This window comes from Giraffa tippelskirchi, chromosome 5 (genome assembly GCF_054371585.1).
Source record: "Giraffa tippelskirchi isolate mGirTip1 chromosome 5, T2T-mGirTip1v1.2.pri, whole genome shotgun sequence".
NCBI lineage: Eukaryota > Metazoa > Chordata > Mammalia > Artiodactyla > Giraffidae > Giraffa > Giraffa tippelskirchi.
The window spans coordinates 183,385,325-183,408,294 of record NC_137279.1 but is presented as its reverse complement, the minus strand read 5'-3'; the positions used below and the strand labels follow the sequence as shown (position 1 = coordinate 183,408,294).

The window sequence follows — 22,970 nt, the reverse complement described above, 5'->3', positions numbered from 1 at the left end:
CCCTCTCTTGGCCGCTCAAGGGTTCATTCAGCCCTGGAACGCCTGCCTTCCCTCCTCCCTGCGCCGCTCCTAGGACCAGGTTTTCACCACTGTTTTCTCAGGCTGGCAAACCTCTGCTTGTCCTTCAGGAACTGACTGAGATGGCCAGAGTCTCAGCCCTTGCGTCCTCTGCACACTGGCCTCGATACAGTGACGCCTGCTCCCTGGTCTCCCCACCAGGCGGTGAGCTCCAGGAGACTGTCTGCAGTGCCAGCGCCTGGTGGGGCTGGAGACAGGCTGTGCATGGAGGGGCACCTGGGGCTGGCACTGCCAGGTCTGCTGCCCCAGGCCCCTCCCCAGAGCTCCTTTTCCTGTGACCACTGAGGCTTTGGCCACTTCACAGGGACAGTGGACCCAGGCCGCTACGGGATGGGCAACGACATTCTGGACAAATCCCCCACCACACCACTTCTGCCACGAGGGGCGTGTGGCCCATCATCTGTAAGCCTTCTGACCCACTTTAACACCAGGAGTGAGAGAGGTGAGAATGAGGCTCAGGGAGATCAGGGGACCGTATTTCTAGGATCGTGGTGACACACAGGGTGTGAGCTTCACCCGCCAGTCCTGGGCCCCTGCACGGCTGCTGTACCTTCTACCACTGCCCCAGATCAGGGGTTCCCAACCCTTGGACCAGTGGGGGTTCGTGACCTGTTAGGAAGTAGGAAGTGAGTGGTGGGTAGAACTGAAGTCACCCCCTATGCCCGTCTGTGGAAAAAAGTGTCTTCCACGACCTGGTCTTGGTGACAAAGACGCAAGGGGACTGCTGCCCCAGATCACTCGGAAGGGGCCCAGACCTTCTGCCTGAGTGGGATGAGAGCCCGGGGTGGGGCCTCACGTGATGTCCCTCTGCCACCAGCTCACCGAGGATGCTGGGGCGTGTCGCCCAGATCCCCTCCAGTAGGGAGGTGCTCTCTCCCTGCTGCTGGGAAATTCATCCTTTTCCAGGAAGTCCTCTCAGCCAAAGGAAGCTGCCCTGCCCAAAGCCATGCCCCTGGGCACAGCCTGCAATTCAGTGGCGGGCAGTAGCCAGGCCATGCGCCCCTTGACTTGATGCGGAACCTCTGAAGGGCCACTTGGCTTTCTAGGCAGAGGCCCTATCATGACTGCCCAGAGTTCAGCTTCTCCCTCAGCCCAATCTCGCCCCTCCTCCCTGAGCGTGCGCCCCAGGAAACTTCCTGCACGCACATCTCAGAGTCTGTTTCCTGGGAACCTGTCCCATGACAAAGCCTTGCTTTGCTCATCTGTCATTCCGTCACCCGTCGGTCTATTTTTCATAGTCATTTACTGGGCACCCATTGGGCATGACAAATGAATGGACTAGGGAGACCACTGAAATCCTTCCCAAGGCTCGCCTTCTGAGCAAGCACCGTATTACCTTGCGGCAAAGGACAGAAGAAGACATCGCATCCCCTGGTCCCTGGGGCTCCTGGGGGAGGTGGGCTGCGTGGAATCAGAATCCCCATGGGGATGCTGGGGCTCTGGGCAGATGCAGTGTGTAGCCTGTCCCAACCCTGAGGTTCCATCATGAAAGAAGAAAAGCGAAGCTTACCTCTTATTGAGCACCATGTTCCCTAGCTTCAGGTCTCTGTGCACGATGTTTTTCTGGAAAACAACAGGCACATGGTTTGTACTGTGACGATCAGAGCCAGAGTGGGGCCTGGCCTGTAAGAGGTGGGCTCTCCAGCTGTTGGGGAAGACACGTCTCTAGGTTTGGGACTCGATTTGCAAGCCACGGACAGATGAGGACCATTCTAAGGCCTCATTAACCATGCGCATGAACTGGGCAACATGTGAGCCCAGGCCGTCTCGGCCCCATCTGGGGTGTTTACTCCAGTTCTTCCTTCCAGTAAGGCAGCCACCAACAGAGAAAACCACTCCTCTCTCTGCATCCATCAGACATCCCATAAAAATAGTCAAAAGCAACCCCTCCCCCCACCAAATCCCAAGCACCTGCCTAGATCTGGGGTCAGAGGTGAATTCGCACAGTTGTGATGACTGAGAATCGCAGGCTCAGCCCACAGAAGCTGTGTGTCCGGAGGTGGCCCAGGCTCTCCTAACCTGTGCCTCGGGGTTCCTGACACCCCCAATTCTAGAAGAGGCTCAGAGACAGGCTGTGGCTGCCCCCGGTGGGTATCTCACCCCTGGCCTCTCAACTGATGGGCATTACTGTGCTGGACTCGGCTGGGCTGCCCGCACTGCCCCAGGATCGTGGGCTGAGGCCTGCGGCACTGCGTCCTCAGGTGCGCCATCCAGCCGCTTTCCTTCTGGACGTCCCAGCGGCAGAGCACCCTGGCTGAGGGCGAGACACAGCTGCTGCTGCCGACAGCAGCCGACCGGCTTTCCACAGAGAGGAGGAGGGGGCTGTGGGGTGGGGCCTCACCTGGTGCAGGGCCTCCACCACGCGCACCACGTCGTAGAAGATGACCACGGTCTCCCGCTCACTGAGCCTCTTCTCCTTGATGACGTAATGCTGCAGGTTGATCAGGTCGGCCGTCTTGTCGCTGAAGTCATGGGCGCAGAGGCAGTCGAGGACGAGGCAGATGCGCTTCTTCATCCTCTTAACCATTCGGTTGGATTCTGCATCCTCAACCACTTCACAGGTGCGGTCCTGGGAAGAAAGGTGCAGACCGGGGCTTGGCCGTAGGCCCAGCAGGGCCAGGGCCAGGGCCAGGGCCAGGGGCTCTACTGGAGCCGGGAACAAGCCTGCATATGAGCGGTGGGGGCCTGACACCTGGGTGGCATGGACCCCGCGGCCCCGCTTCCCCTGCACCAGTGCCAGGCCCAGCCAGGGCGCAGGCTGAAGCAGCGTGGGTCGGACTTCAGGCTCCAGTCCTACTGCAAAGCATATGGGTCAGGGCTTGGCACTGAGAGCCTAGTGTGCTGAGAGCCCTCTGAGCACCGTATGCAGGCAGCACCCTCAGGGCCCCCGCCAACCTTAGCTCTCCCAGAGAATCCAGCAATGACCGATGTAAACTTCCTTCTGATGTCCACGATGGTGTGAGCTAAGAGTTCTATGTGTTCAAGGCAACTGGTTTCACATGGATGCAGGACTCCTGAGCCATATCATGGCTTTGGCCCCTGATGGCTGGTTTCGGGCCCTGGCTCCACCTTGTCCTAGCTGCAGGACCTGGGGCAGTTCAGCTAACCTCTCCAGGTTCCTGATTCCTCATCGGTGAAGGGGGGCTGACAACTCCCACCTTGCAGGAGTGCAGACAGAAAACACAACCATGCAAGTGCGCAGTAAGCACTCGGGCTTGGTATCGGTAAACCAGGGCTTGGTAAGCTGACACTGCTACCAACCCCAAGGATGGTAGTTCTGGACGCACTTTCCTTGCTAAAAAGGTATGTCAATGGAGAGAAGACACAGTGCAACCTGAGGACTTTTATCCCACCAGCTTGAGGAGGCCTCAGTGCCAGCACAGTAGGCCGGGGAACTCCTGGGGACGAACTCTGTATTCCTCCTCCAGGGCAGATCATACCTCTCATTCTGTCTTCCCCAGAGGCCCAGCACAGTGTCTGGTACAGAGAGGACTCTAGAGAGGCTTCTCACCACTCAGGGTCTCTTATCCAAAATGACAGACACCAAGGCCAAGCTCTGGAAGCTACCAGAGATGTAATACTAAGAAATCATCATCACCCCCCATTTGATTTCATGTTTAAGGGACACAAATATTCGGAGGTGCCTTTCAGTGCACATCTAAGAATGAAGACCTTGGTGGGGTCTATGTGTAGGGGTGGGAGGCATTTTCCACTTATTTTACCTCAAGAAGTCAAGCCAACAGGGAGCTTTTATTGCCTGAAATAACAGCAGTGATGAACACGTGTGTACCTGGGCAGCTCAGGGCTTTCTACCCTCCTCTCATTCATCCTCCCAGCACCATACAAGGTGGGCACGGTCCTCACGGCTCTCACTCTGCAGAGGAGGGATCTGAGGCTTAGGAAGTGACTTGCCTGAAGTCACATCACCTGAATTCAGAACTGCCTGCTTCAAAACCTGTGTGCCTTCCCTGACACCAGGCCCATCCAAGCATGTGTGGGCCTGGCCAGCATGTCTGGTGCTGAGGGTGGTGCAGAAGCTCCGCAGAGGCCGTCATCAGGACCCACTCCCCCAGCATTCAGAATGGTGGTTCTTCATTTCATTTTTGGGGGTGGAATTTCAATTCTGCCCTGGGGAAGGCTCTTTTCAGGGTACCAGTTGCTAATCAGTACCTTTCCTAAGGGACCTGGGACGTCTGAGCCCAGGGCCCAGGAACCCTTGCTGCAGATGCTGAAATGTCCAGGCAGGCAGCAGGACCTGTACCAAAAGCAATCACGGAGATCCAAAATTCCCCGCCCCACCTTCTTCATCGCCCTTCCTCCCACCCTGGCCTGGCTGATTCCTGACCACATAGCTAGAAAGAGCCCGTGTCTTTAAATAACTTCCTGCTTTCCTCTTTTCTCGGAAAAGCGGCTCTTCAAAGAAAGCCTGCAAGCCGGGTGCATTCCCGCTAGGCTGCCACCATCACGGCAGGAGCGCTGTGCTGACCAGACCTCCAGGCCGCCTGCCAGGAAGTCCTGCTGCTCTGCATGCAGGAAGATTGGGGGAGCTTGTGCAAAGTGGCCCCAGCAGTGCCAGCCAGGGTGGGGGCGGGAGAGATGCCACTCACCTGGAAGAGCCCGTGGTGGTGAACCACCCCGTCCTGCGTGTGGAGGAGGGAGAGCAGGGAGTACTCGGTGTGCAGCAGCATCTTGCCCTGCCTCTCCTCTTGGCTTTCAATTCCTTGGTCGCCTCTCTCCTCAAGGGTAAGGATCTTAGGAAGGCATGCACACAAAAGTAAAACCCCACAACCTTTACTTTTCCAAGCAGAGTGACTAGAACAGGAGAAGCAGGGGTTCACATCCTCCCATGCCACCCCGGCACATCCACCCACACGTGTGTGGATGAAGCGAAATGGTTTTTCCTGATGTGACGGCAACGTGATGTTCACACGGAGCCCCCGGGAAGAAGAGGTGCTGCTCTTGTTCACAGATGGTGCAGAAGGTGGGAGGAGGGAGGAGCTGGGCTGGCAGGAGGGCCCTGGGGTCCCTGGCCCCCACACCCTGTGCCTCACTTACTTTCAGCTGATAGAAGTCATCTGTGCCATCCTTCCTCGCCAAACACTGCACGATGCTTGGCACTGGTGAGTTGCCCAGACGGGGACCTGTAGCACAGACAAGCCGCTGGCTTTACTTCTCAGGAGCCCTGTTCACCATGGCACCGAGCCATCATGCCACCACATGGGCTTCTGGCTAGATCTCTCCTGGAGGACACCATGGCTCACACCCACTGAAAAAACGGTCCCCCCTCCAAAAGCGGAGCAGTGTGTGTGCATCCGTCCGAGCACATCTGGTTTTTACACCTTCTCTGCACGAGGTGCGTCCCAGAATCTCCGAGGAGCATGTGTTAAAAGCAGATCCCAGCTGCAACCTGGGCCCTGTGAATCACCAGCTCCAGGGTGAGCCAAGAAACTGTCCCTTGAACAGGCTCCCCGGGCGGTCTGATGCAGCCGTATATCAGCTTTTGGGAACTTCTGTGCTCCTGGAGATGTATACTGCTCACTGGTCTGGACAGTCCCCCGAGCTTTCAGAGCATAAATCAGGTAATGTCACAGTGTCACTGCACTGCTGAAAAACCTGAACAGCACTCCACGGCTTTTAATATGCAATCGAAACTTTTTGGCCTCCAAGGTCTGGCATGATTTGGTTCCTGTCCAGCTTTCAATGTATCATGTTTCCCCAACCCCTCCGCACCATACTCCAGTTCTGCTGGACTCTTTAATTCTGAGATGTTAAGCTCGTCCCTGTCTCTGGGCCTTTGCACTTGCTGTTCCTTCTGTCTGGAATGCTTTCCCTCTGCTTTTCACATGGCTGCTCCTCCTTATCGTGGCTGTCAGTGCCAATGTCACTTCCTCACACAGGACCTTCCTCGTCTCCAGTTACCTCGGGGCCCTTCTTAGACTCACATCATCCTGTTGACTTCCTTCAGGGTCCTTCCCCCCCACCCTTCCCCCCACCCTTCCCCCCCACCCCCTCCTCCTGTGTTGATCTCCTGGGTTGTTTACTCTGTTTCTTTTTCTAACTAGAATGTTAAGTTCTGTGAGGGCAGGAACTTGTCTTTTTTTTTTTTTCTTAAACTTTATGGTCTTTATTTTTAGCTTTAACCTTCCCGCCCAATTCTTTTTTCTTTTTTTTTTTGCTGTGCCTGGAAGTATGTGGGATGCAGGATCTTCGTTTCCTGACCAGGGATTGAACCCATGCCCCCTGCAGTGGAAGCAGAGTCCCAAGCCCTGGACAGCCAGGAAGCTCCCCAGTAACTTGCCTGTCTTAATCACTGCTGCATCCCTGATAAACAGCACAGGACCAGCACATAGCAGGCTCCATGTACTATTTGCCGAGTGACTGGAGCTGGAACTATCCTGTACTCACAAGTTCAAGATGCTGTCCCAAAGCAAAATTCACACCCAATCTCTGGCTGCTGGGAAAGTCGGGGTCCTCAGAACCCACCCTACCTGCAACCCTTCGCATGCAGTCTGGAGTTGCTGGGCCTCGGATATCATGCAGAAACGCCCTGCTGCTCCTCCAGACCACTGGGAACATCCAGTTCTACAGGATTTTGGTGCCAATTTTATAAGAAGTTTGCAGTTGTACCAAACGCTTTGCAAAATTATCATGCCCTCCATGAATGGTCAGAGAAGCGCCTTGGAAGATGGACTTTGGGTTCTAGGACAGCTTGTATGCTTCCTGAGCGCAACATCCTGCGGGCACGCATAGGACTCTCTTGGGGGAGACTGTCCAGCTCTCGGCTGACTCTAATCTAAGGCTGGTGAGCTACAACTGAAATGACAGCTCCTGGTGCAGAGCGACCTTCCACTCTCATAAACAGACTCAGCTTAAACTGAAAGAGGGTTGGTCATGGCCCCGCACTGGGGCGGGTGCAGCGCTGCACTTTGTGTCCACAGGTGAGACTGTGCTGCCCCGGCCCCCCACTCACCTAGCCATTAGAGGCTTACCCAGGATGAATGGTCCAGCTCTCTTGGCATTATTTCCAGAAATCCCACTTCCTAGAGCCTTCGCCCTGGCCGACGTTTCCCCAGCTCCTCTGTCTGATGCTCTCCGCTTCATTCTCAGCTCTAGACGAGACAGAAAAGAGCCTTCTCACTGAGCGAATCAGCGAGTTTCCTTACGCTAACCCAGCCCACGAGGCTCTGACGAGGCAGCATGTCAACACAGCGGCTATTGCTGTTTCCGTGGCTGCTACCACCTCCTGCCTCTCCCAGAGGAGTATGGAGGTTCCTGGTAACAAAGAACCATGGCTCCTTTACTGCAGATTAATTAGACGCTCCAGGTGGAGGTCCTGGCTACAGAGGTTGGCAGCTGGCCCACCTCAAAGGGACCAGTCAAATGCAGAGAGAAGGACACTGACTTCTGTGCAGATGCCAACCAGGCTTTCTTGAGACAGAGAGCTGACCTTGGAGCGACTGTTTTTGAAGTGAGGTGAAAAAAGTGAAAGTGTTAGTCGCTCAGTCATATCTGACTCTTTGCGACCTCGTGGACTGCAGCCCGCCAGGTTCATCTGTCCATGGAATTCTTCAGGCAAGAGTACTGGAGTGGGTTGCCATTCCCTTCTCCAGGCGATCTTCCTGACCCAGGGATTGAATCTGGGTCTGCTGCATTGCAGGTGGATTCTTCACCATCTGAACCACCAGGCCTTCCCCTCAAATATCCCTTCCCCCTAAAAAAGGAAAGGGGACACGGGAACCAGATTCTAGAAGACATTAACCTCTCGACTTGGATTTAAAAAAACAAAAAGGAGTTGCTCCTTCTAGCTCTCTGCAGTTCACCCCTCGTGAAGACAGTGTCCTGGAGGTGGGGCAGAGAAAGCTGTACACAGTGGAGTTCCACACAGGAGGGTAGACGGTCCCAGGCATGACCAGGAAAGGCCGCTTGCCCAGCCCTGAGGCCTCAGGCCCAGAGTGGGTGCAGGGGCTCATGGAAAACTTCCCTGAGGAGGTGATACTGGAGTGGGCGGGGCAAGAGGCCAGGTCGTTCCAGAAAAAGGGGCCTGGGTGTGCAAAAGTACATAGTAAGAAATGGCACGGAAGCAACATATTCCAAGTAGTCTGTGTTGCTGGAGTATATGGCGTGAGGCAGGGAGTGGTGATAGAGGACCCAGAGAGGGCAGCAAAGGCCAGATCTAAGGGACTTGAAGGCCACATTAGGAGTGCAGCCTTTATTCTTACACAGACGGCTTGGGAACACTGAACCTAAGCTTTTATATTTTTTCTTTTTAAAAATGTAACTGGCCTTTCCTGCAGAAACACTAGAAAATACCCATATTACCACCAAGATATAGTCATTGTTAATATTCAAGCTGACTTTTCTCTGCGTGTGTGTGTGTGTGTATGCTTACAGTTCTTATTACGAAAATTTAATGACCACCGTGACATCATTTCTAAGCGTTCTTGTCTCCCACCTAAAATGTATCAGTATGATGAGTATGCTGAGGGTAAATTTTATGGTATGTGTAATGCATCTCAGTAAAGTCATAAAAAAAATCTTATTAACATCCCTCTGTCTTCTGTAGCACCACTTGAAAGAGTCTCCTTGGTAAGAATATGTCATGATTTATCAGACCACATGCCTATTCATGGACTTTGAGATTCTCTCCACTTTTTGTATTTTTTATTAGCAGTTATAAACATAACATCTTGGCATACCCGCCTCCCTCAGGATAAACTCCAAGAAATGGTCAAACGGGGCGCGTATTTTTAAGAGAGTGTGACAGACGCTGCCAGGCTAATCTCAGGGAGGCTGTGGCCGTACACAGACCTTCAGTGGTGTGGGGACGCACGTCCCAGAGCCTGCATCAAGAAGGAGCGTTTCCATATTTTAAAAAAGCTGCCAATCTCATGAATATTAAAAAAGCGTATCATTGTTTAAATTTGTAATTTCTTAATTATTCATGAAGTTGGACTTGTTTTACGTGCTTACTGGTTATATGCGGTATTTCTTTTATGAATTTTCAGTTCATATTCTTTTCCTTTTTTTTTTTTTTTTTTACTGCTTTGTATGTATTAGTCTTGGTGGTTTTTTAGGAACCCTATATATTAAAGTTATAACTGCCATAGGATGTAGTTTTTCTTAACCTTTTAACTTTTTGTAATTAAAAAAGATTAAATGTCTATGCAGTCAGATAGCTTTCTTTTCCTTTAGTTCGTTATTGCTGTTATTCGTAGAAGGTGCCCCCCTACTCTGAGAACAGGTGCGTCTTCACTAGTTAGCTTATATCTCTTCACATGCTGCCATTCTGGCCCTTATTCTAAACCCCAGGAGACTGATTCCACGCAGTACACTGGGAAGTAGGAGAGATGGCCCAATGCCCTTCTAGTCCAATCTACCACATATGCCTCCCATCCAGCCACTAATTCATTTCCAGAGCTGTGCCACTGAGGAGCACACCCATGATTTCACTGCGAGTAACAAGAATCAGGTAGCTCAGGAGGCTCTAGCAGTCCCAGGCAGAGCAGAAGCTATGGTCAGGCTCAGCTATGACTCCTGCCAACGAGGCTCATGCTGGCAGTAGATTCAGTCACTCACACAAGAGCAGGGGGAGAACACAACTGCTTCTAAAAAATCCTAAAAAGCTCGGCAGTAATGTGTCTAGAACACCATTCCTACCCTTTGCCTGGCTAATTTCTGTGCGTCTTTCTCAATTTGAGTATCACTTCCTCAGAGAAGCCGTCTTGATATCTGCAACACCAACGGCTCCCAGTCTCATTTGGTATCCTGTAGTTTTCATACAAAGCACTTTCCTTATTTTGTGATTATGTATTTAACTGTGTGCTCGTATGCTTGATGTCTTTGCCCTACCACTAGACTAAAACTCCCTCAGAACTAGAAAAAAAAGAGAAAAAAACTACATAAAACCACTATCCCCAGTGCCGGGCCCAGTAGATGCTCTATGAGTGGCTGGACACCTTCCCTGCAGTAGCTGATGGCTCCTATGGGGTCAGCTGCCCTGTCCTGGTAGATGAGTTGATTTCAGTACATTCTGGCTCTGTTCTCTGGCTTCCCTGGAGCACTAAGCATCCTCTCTCCTCCTGGATCCTTGGAGAGCACCACTATGGCGTCATCGTATCTGTGTAGATGCTGCCTAGGCGCCCACGCACAGGCATGGTCTAGACAACAGTTTGTCAGGAGCAGCTGCAGCACAGACAGTGAGTGGGCTCTGCCTGACCCCACCCACCCCACTAAGGATTCAACTCAAGCAAATGGCATGGGAATTGCTCCAAGATGTAGGCAGACAGAAGGATGAGAGCAGACGGGCAGGGAGAGGGAAAAGATGCTGGCAGGGGAAGCGGCAGCAAGGCTGCTTCCCTTCCTGAACGTTCCTTCACACCACCAGAGCCGCGGAGGCAATGGATACAGCGTGAGGGGGCAGGTCTGGGCAATCGGAAGCTGCGGTGGGCTTGCTGGTGGGATGAGCAAAGACAACCCCCCCCCCGGGGACAGACCCTCCTGTCTCCTGCCCCCAAATCATCCTGCTGTGTCCTCTCCACAGACACACCTGCAAATGGCCCACCGATGTGCCCACGGGGAGCCTGCTTTGAGGGATCCTGGCCTCACAGTGAGAGTGTGATGTGGAAGCTCTGGGTAACCTGGTTTCAGAAGGACTTGGGGCCAGGCCTCTCCAGAGACACTGGTCCTCAGGCTGCAGTGACGGCCCCTGGCCCTGCCTGGCTAAGAAGGAGCTGTCTGCCTGGTGTCTCCTGGGCCCATGGCTCAGCTTGCCAGAACTCAGCAGGGCTGATTTAGAAGTCTCTGGAGCTTTAAGTCTGTCCACTCTTCCAGGGCTATTCTCCCAGGTGAGCACCAGTTCCCTCAGAACCCGGATTCAGCAGACAGCTCTGTGAGGCAAAAAAGAGGGGGAGGGGGTCAGTCGCCTGTAGGCTGCTCGACCCTCAAGTAAGGGGTTCCCTTTGCCTGACCTGGAGAGCAAGCTGTGGGCATCAGCTCTGTGCCCGCATCACAGCATATCCAGAGGAGGCGATGCCCACCCCACACTGCTTGTTTGCCAATTAAGGTCATCCTGTCCCAAAGCTGCTGGGTGATGTGAGCCCAGCTCTCCCAGAAGACAATGAAGGTTGGGCCATCAGCACCACCCAAGGTTCTAAGGCCCATGATGCCCAGTCCAGGGCTGCAGTGTGCCACCGTACAGGACAGCTGGGCCAGGCAGCGCCAGGGAGGGCACCCTATGGCAGTCCATGGTTCAACACAGTGGGCATACCACCAACCCCCAAAGGAGGTGGGCTGCAAAGAGAGAGGGTACTGAGACCTTCCCAGCTCAGTCTTTCTTCAGCTCCACCCAACTACAAAGCAGCTAAAGCCTGGCCAAGGCAAGGAGAGGCCCATCACTCACACCGCCACCGGTCTCCATGCAGGTGCGCGGATGCAGCCCCAGGCGATGGCCACTCACACACGCACAGAGCCAGTGCGAGGCCCCAGCCCCACAAACACGAGGAGCAGCACAGGGCCTGTCCGCATGAGCAGAGAGTTCTGCACTCAGCCTCGTGGTAGGCTTCCTGCTGCAACCTCAGGGCTCCTGGAGAGGTGGGTGACCCTGCAGACCGAACCAGTCCAAGCAGAGTACACAGGTGGTCCCTGCAAGGAGCAAACAGCAGACCCCAGCCCAGTGAGCCACTTCTGTGTGTGCATGTGTCTGATGACACCACCAGCAGCTGGTGGCCACGATCTGTCAGCAGTTTCTAATGCCTGCTAGGAGCCTAAGGATTTGTCTACACTGCCGGGTCACGTTGAGCCGATAAGTGTCAGGATTCAAGCTGTCCCTATCCCCACCCCCATGTTTCCTGGCTCTGTCAAAACAAAATAAATAAAAAGATCTTGAGCTGTATAAGGCTCTGTCTTCTAGGCTTTATCTCTGGTGGTGTCTACTGAAGGCAGGGACCCTGCCCCTCTGTCCAGCCCACCTGGCACCTGGAAGTGAGCATAGGTGCTCCCACACCCATCTCTGATCTCAGCCCTATTTGCCACACGTGTCAAGGGTCTGTGTGGCCACATCCACACCGGACCCCGAACCCTGGAAGGGAGGTAGAAAAGGGTCTCTGTCCACAGGACACTCAGGTGGCAGAACAATGTGGTCAGAGCAATGCGTCTCAGTCGTTTCCATGCCATAGCACAGACAGAAACATCTGTACAGCACTTGTGGGTGGGGGTTGGGGGTGGGGGTGGAAAGCTTAGGGTGCTTTCTGCTACAAGCCTCAGCTGACTTCTGCTTGGTCCAGTCACTCTCGAGCTAAAGGGATCACCATCTTGACCTACATAACCCATACTAGCTGGGATGCCTGGAGTCAGAGCAAGCCCAGCTCCATTACTTAATGATGAGATCTTGGACGAGATACTTATTCTGTATGTGCAAAACCCAGAGTACAGCATCCACCTTACAAGGCTGGTCTAAGGATTCAGTGAGATGACCCATGTACAAGGGTTAGCAAGAGTACTTACTGGCATATTACAAACATTTGATAAATTGTGCTTTTCTTAGCTTAAACACAGCAGCTTTGAATTTCTCTTGCTGCCCAAGAAGAAAGGAATAGTCACGCACTGACTTGGAGCGGGGGTGGGGAGCAGAAGAAGGAAGATAACCAGACTGAAGGCTTGAGAGACCTTGAACCTGCTATCTGTCTGCTGGTCTGATACTCCAGGCTGGGTGGGGGTAGGTGTGGGTGTGGGTGGTCGGATGGGCAGCCTGAGTGACATGTTCAGCTGAATGTGGGGAGGAGAGGAAGCCTGGGGGCTGGCTGAGCTCCTGAGGAGGAAGACGGGTGCTGGGCAGTACCAGGTACCAGTCTGCAGGAGAGGGCAGGGTACAGTTGTTTTGTGGGTCAAGGGGAGGGCCTGTTCTTTTAGGCAGAGGTACACAGCATCTCACCCTCTTGTTCTATCCACTGGTTTATGGGGGAGCAGAGGCCGAGCACTAGCTGGCAATTATCAATTCAATGCACAGGAAGGGACTGTTCAGAAGGATGTTGTTGTTGTTGTTTAGTCGCTAAGTCACCTCTGACTCTTTTGTGACCCTGTGGACTGTAGCCCACCAGGCTCCTCTGTCCAGGGGATTTCCCAGGCAAGAAGACTGGAGGGGGTTGCCGTTTCCTTCCCAGGATGGTGAGGCCACACCAAATGGGTCCTTCATCATGATCCAGCTGGGGGGCAGTGAGGAGTCTGGAACTAAGACCTAGTGTCTCTAGTCCAGGATCTCTCGCAGAGGACTGTGGGAGGGGGACAGAGCACACATACTGGGCTGTAAAACTGCTATCAAAGGACATAAGGCGAGGTGTGTGCATTTGTCGAAATGACTGAATCATTAGAAGATCTGTGAAATTCACTACGTGTAAATATACAATTAAAAAAAAAAGCAAACGGCAACCTTAACCACATGATCAAAGTTATAGCACTAATAACAGAACAATCTGACATCATGTTACTCCTGATATGATGCAACCTTATTGAATTTAATTTTTTTTTTTTTTTTTGCTAAAAATGCATAACCTGAAGCTGATCAGAGACAAACTAAAATTGAAGGAACATTCAACAACAGGCCTATATGCTTCAAAAACATCAATGTCAGGTAGTTAAAAAAAGGCTGAAGAACTGGTCTCACTTGAAGGAGATTAAAGACAGGACAAATAAATGAGACAGGTGATCCTGAGGGGAAGAAGTTATACTTTGAACAATTAGCAGAATATGAATATAGACTGTATATCAGATGATACAATGTTAAATTTCTTGAATTTGAAAACTGCCCTGTGGTTACATAGGAGAATGTCCGTGTTCTTAGGTTACAGATGCTGAAGTGCTTAGAGGTGAAGGGTCACCATGTCTGGAATTTACTCTCTGGAGACAGAGGAGAAATTGCAAACTTCTGTAACAGCTCCCAAGACCCTGGAGGAATCTGTTGTCCAGATTCACAGGTTCAAAAGGATTTCTTGTGGGTACAAAGCTCACAGAAGCAGAATTTGGAATCTCATACTTGTGGGGTGGAGCCAGCCTGGTGTGAACAGGAGTTCGGAAAACTATTCTAAGGGAATGGGGGCGGGGGCGGGGTGGAAATGAGGTCTCTGTGCAATCTCAAGGTCTGCCACCTGGTGGCGTCTTTCTATAGTGCAAGATGGTGGGGCACTGTTCTAGTCAGGAAGGATACAGGAACAACCGCATCAGAAGACCCCCACCTCAGCTACCTGTGTAACTGAAAAGTGAAAGTGTTCGTTGTTCAGTCATGCACGACCTTTTGTGATCCCATGGACTATATGTAGAGCTCCCCAGGCTCCTCTGTCCATGGAATTCTCCAGGCAAGAAGACTGGAGTGGGTTGCCATTCCCTTCTCCAGGGGATTTTCCCGACCCAGGGATTGAACCCGGGTCTCCTGCATTGCAGGCAGGCTCTTTACCAGCTGAGCCACCAGGGAAGCCCTATGTAACTGGGGCTGGACAAATGGATTCCAGCAGGCTGCTCTTTCTCTGCTCGGGGACCTGGGCCTGCACCAGCTCCATCTGTCTCTGCTGCGGGGGTCCTCCAACGCTTCCTGGGGTCTTTAGGAAGAAACCCAAACTCCTCAGTAAGCCTGGCCAGACCCAGGCTACCTCTCCATCTTCCCTGCCTTTCTATGCCTCATAAATCCAGCCACACCAAATGACTCGCAATTCCGAGTGTGCCATGAACACCCCTGCCCTGTTCTCCCTTGGCCCTCACGGGTGTCACCTCCTGCAGCAAGTCCTTTTCTATTCTGGCTGCCAGGGCACCCTCTGTCTGCCCCTGTGTGCTGTAACCACTGTCTGACTCCCCTGCCTCCATCACTCTCCAGGCTGAGCAACCCCAGTTCATCTCCACTTCCCTGCATCCACCCACTGCTGAATGAGGAAACAGAGAGAGCAGATGTGTCTGTTATGCACCCAGAAGGCACTAAAACCCACACTGGGGCAGGGGACAGAGAAGACCCAATGAGAGGCCAGGGGCTGGAGGGAGAGAGACCCAGAAGAAAGTACGGATGGTCCACCAGCTCGTAGCAGGAGCCAGAATCCAGGAGCAGAGAGAGAAGGGGTCACAGCTGTAGGTGACTGGGCTGCAGTGATGCTGGGAATAGTCTGTCCAGGAAAAGCCCCATGTTAGAAACGCCTGGATGCCCGGGGCAGGGCGGTTCTGGGCTGATCGCCAGGGGTTGTGCTTACACAGCGTTGGCTGCTGGAGGGCAACCCCCCCCTCCGAGGAATGAAACCCATTCACGGCATGCCTACAGACTGCGACCAACCCCTCACTGGCGAAGGGACAGACCAGCCCCCTTTTTGCTGAGTCCAACAAAAAAAATCTGCTTTCCTGCAGTTGTGGGATCGTGTGAGTGACAGCCTGGCCTGCTCTTCACTCCAGGGGCAGACCCTCTGGGACACTCTAGGTTTGGAGTGTGAAGGTCCTTCTGCTGGTCAGAAAAATTCTTACCACTTGTTTTCCCCCAGAAAAGAGACTTTCTGGCTCAGCTACGCTCTTAGCGGACTACACCTGGAAACAAACCCCCAGACTTGAGGTGAGCAGTGTGAAATCTCAGCAGGAGACCCAGAGAAGATGCCCTGTGGAGCTGCAGCAGCTGGGTTACTGAGAACCCCTCCCACCAGCCCACAAGGCAGCATCCCCCACCCTTTCCTGACCCAAGCACTCGGGGAACCACCCTCATTGCACCTCAACACTCACATGCACGTGCTGTAACCAGTGGCCCAGCTTCCCTACAGACTGGCTCTCCATCCACAAAATCAACCCAGGGAACCAAGAGAAACTAGCATCCCACGGAACCAAGCGTTTCAAACCAGGGAAGAGTGACGCAAATGCTAGTTGGGAGCACAAGATGGATTCTGGGGTCAAGGCCTGGGGTCAAACTTCAGCTTCCATCCCTCACTAGCTCGATGACCCTGAGCTAGTCACCTATCCTCTGTGAGAGTCATTCACTCTCCGTGGGCCTCAGTTTCATCATTTGTAAAAGAGGGGTGTCTCGAGGTCTCCGGTGGATGAAAGGGGAGGGACCCTGCTCCATGCTGAGGTAGCTCCCTGGTGACAAGGCTCTCCGGGTGCATACCTTTTAATCTACCACCTGACGGGCATCTACTGCTGTCAAAAGTCGTTTGTTCCTGATGTTTCCTAGATCTTCTTTCATTCTCACAACCTCATGAAGTAAAGATCTCCCCTTTTTCTTGGTCTGCTGACAAACCAAAGCCTTGAGACCCTACCCTGCTCATCGGGTCAGAGGAGGCTGCCTGCGTGCGGCCTGTTCTCCTCTACCCCTGCTGGCTGGCTGGAAGGGGGCTCTGTCTGAGGGCTTTTCCTTTGAGTGTGAATGACAGCCATCCCTGAGCAGGCATGGACCCTCTCCCTGGGAGCCAGAGGGCCACAAGCAATCTCCCCAGGAAAGCACTGGAAGCCACTGGCTTCCTTGCCCAGGATGGATGCTGGGGGATGGGGAGGCGGATTAGTAATCCCTCAGCCTTAGCCAGGACTCCCTGATGACAAAGATTCATGCATGTGCTGTCATCTCCACCGTTCCAAAACAGAGTGATGATTTTGTTCATTTCTAAAATGCAGGATATGTATAGCTCCAATCTGTCAGGAATTCATAACATCACATCCTTCTCTAAACGCCCGCCTCAGGGGAAACGGGCAAACTGGCTGCTACTCACCGGAGCTCCTCTCTTGCAGGGGGTGCACCCCACCCCCCAAGGCCACTGGGCGTGTGGGAGACTACCTGCAGCGCCAGAGAGGAAGTGACTCAGCCCAGTGGGAAGTGGGAGGGGCGGCCAGAACCGGGGCCCCGTGCCCAGCCCGCTCCCCACCTCAGCACATCCGCACAGACCCATCCCCTGTCACCGCCTTTCCTCAGCAGGGCTAGAGCAGGCTGAGCACAGTTCTGGGGGCCAGCTGGGGACTGAAGGCCCCCGCTGCTCACAGGGGGCCCCATGTCTGCAGCTGGGATATCCAGCTCCAGTCTCCTCCAGGAGGCTCAAGGAGATTACATAATCAGGAATGTCCCTCCTCACCTCCCTGCCCTGGGCAAGCCCCACTGGGCTCCTCAGTGGCCTCCATGAAGGCTGAGGGGAGAGACGGGGGTGGGGGGGGGGAGGTAGTGGGGGCGGTGCAGAAGGCTCCAGGCTGGGAGGATGTGTCCCAGAGGGAATCTGGGGGAAGAGGCTCCAGGGCTGTGTATGCAGAGGTGGGCCTGGAGGCTTCTCTGGGGAAAAGATAAGCAAGAGGAAACCAGTCCCTGGGCCGGGGACAGGGCTTCAGCAGCAGCCTTTCTGAAAGTCACCAGAGTGGAATCCAGGGCAGCACTGCCAGCACTCACCCCTCCCGGGGCCTCCGGAAGCAGCTGATGTGACAACAAATAATCCGTCACTGTGTGTGGGTGTTGGAAGAGGAAGGGACAGACTTAATAGCTCTTTCTCAGGCTGTGCTGCCTGGGTATCTCCTACCAAGAGAAGCAGCCAGGGGAAGCCGCCAAGTACACTGCCTGGGAGGCCTTCCTGGTGGCCCCTCACCTCTGTGGGGGGCCTTCTGCCATGTGCAGGGACGGGAGAATGAGTCACTGAAGCCCTCCCCTGTCATGCCAGCCTGCCAGGCAACTAGGGGGACCCCTCCTCAGCTCAAACCATCAACCATTGCTTTGTTCAGTGGGAACAAAGCCTCCCACAGGGTCTCTCGTGGAATTCAGGTTCCTGACACCCACAACGGCTCCAGTCAGGCCAAGAGAAAGCAGCAAACAACTAAAGCAGGGCTGGCCGAGGCTGGTGGCACCTCTGGGTCCTGGGCGCATGTTTCCCTGCTCCGCAGTCTCCCCACCCAGAGAGGCTGGCCGCCCTGAGGACTGCGGGGGGCCAGCCTGTGGGAGATGCCAGGCAAATGTTATGTCTCCCTCCTTCCATCCCGCATTTCCAGAGCAACAGACGGGAGTGCCCAGGCCAGCCCCAGGTGATGCGGTTCTCTCTCTTTGTGTGGTTTTTAACAGCAAAAGTCACTACAATCATCCTGTGAGAAAGGTAATTTGGATTGGGGCCAGCCAACTGTCTTTCTTTAACTGCCTCTATCAACAATGAAATTCAATTCAATTTCACAACCGTGAGAATGAACAATACAGTTCGCTTTCTGCAGTCTGCCGGATGCTGCTGGCTGTGGTTGCTGGGGGGCAAGATTACAGAGGCAGACGGCAAGCTCTGCCATCAGAGTTGCCCTCACCAGGCTGTTCAGACAAGCAGACCCACAAAAGGGCTTCACCTGCTCCGAGTCGCTAAGGCCAGCCACGAGCCCAACACACTCTGTCCACGTGTGGGCGAGAGCCTGATGACCTGTGTCTCTCCAGCGGGTGAGCTCCTGGGGGCAGGGCCTGGGCCCTTGACCACCACAGAATCCCCTGCACAGGCCCAACAGGCATGTAGAAGACAAAGTGACATCACAGTCAACAAATCAGGAGAAAATGCACTTGTCCTGGGTCCAGCACACCCAGTTCTAGGAATATATTCTCTAGGTCCACTCACCAAGTTCACCAAGATGAATGCACTTAACGAGGGTCCCTCAAGAGCCCTGGGTAGCAGCAAAAAACACAAAGACAAAACCACAAAAATCAAAACACACACACATCCCCTCCAGACATGAAACAATCTACATGTTCACCAAAAAACACTGGTTCACTCCATCATGGTATGTCCATACAGGGGAATACTCCGCAGCCTTTAAGACTAGGCCCACGTCTGCTGGTAGATGAAGATGTCTAGTATATATTACTTTAAAAAAAAAAGCAAACCGCAGTTCTATTTGCATAAGATGATCCCATTTGCGTTTAAAAAATGAATATGCATAAGAAATTTCTAGAAGAAACTTAACAGTGGATACATCCAGGCAACAGAACACAAACAGGAGATGGGTAGTTTTATTTCATATTCTTCTACAGTGCTTAACTGGCTGGCTACAGTCCATAGGGTCGCAGAGTCAGACATGACTGAGCACACAAGTATACATACACGCACGCATTCTGCTTAACTATTTCACTGTAGATTACTATAATAACTTAACAAAATTTCTGAACCCTTTAGAATTATTAAGAGTGGCACTGGAATCCGGGAGGCTGGGTCTTAGAGAAGGCGCACGAGGCAGCGCGGCGCTGAGAATGCCCTGAACGTGTGGGCCTGCATGCTGAGGCAGGGTCTGTCAGAAGAGACAAACCACCACGCTTAAGCTCTCCCAGGTAACTTGCAAACTGGCCTATAAGGAACTTCCTGCTTGCCACCTGGCTTCCTTAAGAGCTGGGAAGACCACCAAACGGTTCAAACAGGAGACCTGGAAGCTGGTTCATGATGCCTCTTTCAGGAGACTCAGACTCACCACGAAAGAGCTCTCCGGGGCCTCACCAGAGGCCAATAACACCTTGTGTCTAATCCTCATCACTGCTTTGGAGCAAGGAGCAGTAAGGTCATTTTACAGCAGAGGCTGGAGATAGGAAGTGACTTGTTCAAGGTCACTCAGTTAGCAAGAGGCAGAACTGGGTTCTGAAGCCAGGTCTGATCTGAGTCTTCAGTGCTGGAAGACAGAATCGAAGGTCTTCTTACCCGCTACTCACAGGGTAGGAGGGGAGGGATGTATCTCCAGGCAGTGGCAGTTTCCATTTTTCCAGGAAAAAAGAAGGGACTGCTTCAGCTTTGTCAAGGTCATTTCCAGCTCTACAGCTTTATGGGTCCGAGATTCCACGTAGGCTGAGCTCCCTGGGGCCAGAGCCTGGCCAGGATCAGGGAATGGGATGGCATGGGATCTAGGGTCACAAAGGTGTGGGCTGGAAAACCAGCTCTGCCCCTGCTGGCTGAGTAACAGTGGACAGGTTCCTTAGCCCTTCTGGCCTGGGGGTTCTCTGTAGAACACCAGACAATTAGGCTGGCAGCAAGTCTCAATAAGTATTGCAGAGTACTTAGAAAAGGACCTGGAAGCTGGTGGGGATCCTTCTTTTCTGGCTGGTTTCCTTTCTGTTCCTTCAGGAGGAACCACTTTGGGAGCAGAGACAGAAGAGAACTCAGTCACGGAGGTCACATAAACCTGGTGACACCAGGGGCTTCACATCAACTACAAAAAGGGGCAGGATGCTTGCTCTCCAGAGGTGGCAATGCCAGCAGTGGGGCCCCAAAAGCCCAGAGAATTCTGGGCTCTGGCAGTCCCGAGGCCTCCTGAGGGGCTGACCTGAGTCTCTCCCTAAAGGTACCTGCTTTTAGGCACCTCTCCACACCTCCCCAGCTCTGCCCTAAACCCAAAGACAGGGGACAGGCACACCAGCCTGCTGTTGCCAGTTCCCACCACCATATCCAGGCCATTTCTTCTTCCCTGGGGATCCCTGGGTCACAGACTCCCTAAAGCCTTAAGATCCTCTGCCTATCTCTTTTGCCAAGTAGGTGATGGTCTATAAACAGAGGCAAAAGGGGACAGCTTCATCCTAAACGATAAAGAGCCCTTCTCAGTTTTCTCTGGTGCTTTCCCACAACTTGAGTTTCTCCGAAACCAGCAGACCTGTAGACTGCTGGACTGTGTAAGCTCTAGGGAACCCCAACTCTGACCATGAAGAGCCAGAAGAGGGGCTATCACCACTGGGGTGCCCAGTGCCCCTCAGGAAGGAGCATCTTTGCTGGCTGGGGGAAAATCAGGCTCCTCCAGTTCCCTAGAAGGGGGCTGAGAAACTACTTTAAAATAATAATAATAAAAGGTACTCTTTAAGGCAGCAACTCCTCTTGGAATTTATCCTGTGGATACCTAAGGTGGGCAGAACCACACACATGCAGATATAGTCACTTCAGCTTTGTGTGAAGAGCAAAAGGCTGAGAATAACCTAAGTTCATCAGCAGAGAGTTTGCTGAATAAATTACACAAACCGTGATGACACAGTATCGCCCAAATTAACCCAGACATGCATGAGACAAAGTGGAACCATCTCTAAGATAGTAAGGAAATCAATGCAAGCGACACCATGCTTTCCCTTCTCAGATCTTGATGACAGATCTCGAGAGGAGATGCAGGGCTGCTGTGGGCCCAGGACCACCTTCAAGGCCACAGTCTCATCTGAGCAGGTGCAGGAGAAGAAATGCCCTCGTCTCAGGCCACTTTCTCTTCGACCTTCTGTACACCGCAAGTACAAGGACAAATCCTGTGAAAATCTCCTCAATTCAAAGGGCTTGTGTGAAACCCCAACTAACAGCACATCCCTCTCTGCAGAGCTCAAGGGGACGAGGACATGAAGGCAGCTCCCTCTCACTTCCCTGATGGCTGAGCGAGTCCCACGTGGCCTGTGCAGACATCGCTCCTTCCTGAGAAGAGGGACTGGTTCGGCTGACCCAACCTCCAGAGTAAACCCCACCTCAAGGTCTCTTTCTAGATGAGACCTCCCGGGAGCCCTGGGAACACCATCTTTCCCCTGAGTGCATGCTGCTCTTCGGGACCCATCACTTGCTGAGTCAGTGTGGACAGCACCAGACGGAAGGGCTGCTCTCGAGGGCCATCTGAAGGCTGAACAAGTCACAGGCGTCTTGCAGACTCAACCCCTTGAGTGTCTGAAACACTGAAGAAGTTCACCTCCCTGGGCAAATCTGAGCAGAAGGAAGATGAGGAAGGGAAGCTGCCCTTTTCCCAGGTGCTGACTCAGGCAAAACCAGAGAGAAGCCTGGCCCAAAGCTGGACCGAGAGCCAGACTCTGCAACTGACCCTCTCCCATGAGAGGGCTGACCGAGTGGAGCTGGCAGATCTCCCCGGCCATTCTCTTCTGCCGGCTCTATCATTCACTCTGTCAGCCAGATCAGGAAGCTCGGGGTCACCTGCCATCACTGCTCCTCCCTCAATCTTCACTTCCAGACACTCCCAGAGTCCAGCTGACTTCCCCCCCAAACAGCTCTAATCTGTGCCTTCTCTCTGTTTCCCATCTGCCTCTGCCTTGATCCAGGCCCCACTGACCCTTACCCTGATTACAGCAAAAACCTCTTACAGAGACTCCAAACTTGTTCTCTCTCCAGTCCATCCTCTACCAGCAGCCAGAGGGCTCTTGGGAAGATGCAGGTTTAACGGTATTTCCCCCACTTAAATCAAAGCATCCCCTCACCCACAGAAGTTCAAGCATCTTAGCCCTGGTGCTCGCCTCTCCAGCATATCCTAAAGCCAGGTCCCTTCATGCCCTGTGCGGGAACCTCTTATGGTTCCTACAGCATGCACACACACCAGCCTGCATCCACACTTGTGCCTTGCTGCTCCCCGTCTGGAGTGCTTCATGAACACTCTATTCCCCGTCAATATTTAGTTTTCATCAAGATCCAGTTCAAGTTCTAAGGCCTCTCCAAAATTCTCCCCAGTCGCCTCCCCATCCCCCAGGAAACATCCCTTCCCCTCATTCCCTCTACCTGCTGCACAGACTCCTATGAGACACACCCCCAACTCTTTGCAAGTGCTGATTGGTTAGGAGCCTGCCAGGTCCCTGTTAGACCACTAGGTCCTCTAGGGTAGGGCCTGCCTCTCCAATCTCCTTCTGTACCTGGTACCCAGCAATTCCCCAGCTGCACATGGGAGCTTACGTGTGTGGAACCGGGGTTATGGATATGGGGCCAACGCACATATCAATATGTGCTTCCTGATGGTGCTAATTCAGATACCAAACTAGGGTCACTAATAGGGACACATATGGAAGAAACTCTAAATATGTTTTCTCTCAGGCTACTTTATTTTTTAAAAATATGTATTTATTTGTCAGGCTGCACCAGGTCTTTAGTTGCGGCATGTGAGATCTGGTTCTCTACCTGGGATTGAACCCAGGCCCCCTGCATTGGGAGTGTGAAGTCTAAGCCACTGGACCA

General features: G+C 53.1%; 1 protein-coding gene across 4 annotated transcripts in view; it reads right to left on the bottom strand.

The window, feature by feature from the left end:
* STK40 (serine/threonine kinase 40) overlaps positions 1-22,970 on the bottom strand; it is a 37,773-nt gene that overhangs the window by 11,069 nt on the left and 3,734 nt on the right. For 2 of the 4 annotated variants that reach the window (XM_081488843.1, XM_081488841.1), the window contains exons 2-6: positions 7,068-7,187; positions 5,134-5,219; positions 4,686-4,829; positions 2,420-2,647; positions 1,589-1,641 (exon numbers count right to left, since the gene is read on the bottom strand). In XM_081488843.1, the coding sequence (XP_081344969.1) occupies positions 1,589-1,641; positions 2,420-2,647; positions 4,686-4,829; positions 5,134-5,219; positions 7,068-7,179 (623 nt within the window). In that variant the 5' untranslated portion in view covers positions 7,180-7,187. Of the gene's footprint in view, positions 1-1,588; positions 1,670-2,384; positions 2,648-4,685; positions 4,830-5,133; positions 5,220-7,067; positions 7,188-10,624; positions 10,965-22,970 lie in introns of all 4 variants that reach the window. The other 2 variants (XM_081488842.1, XM_081488840.1) reach the window with 2 other exon arrangements.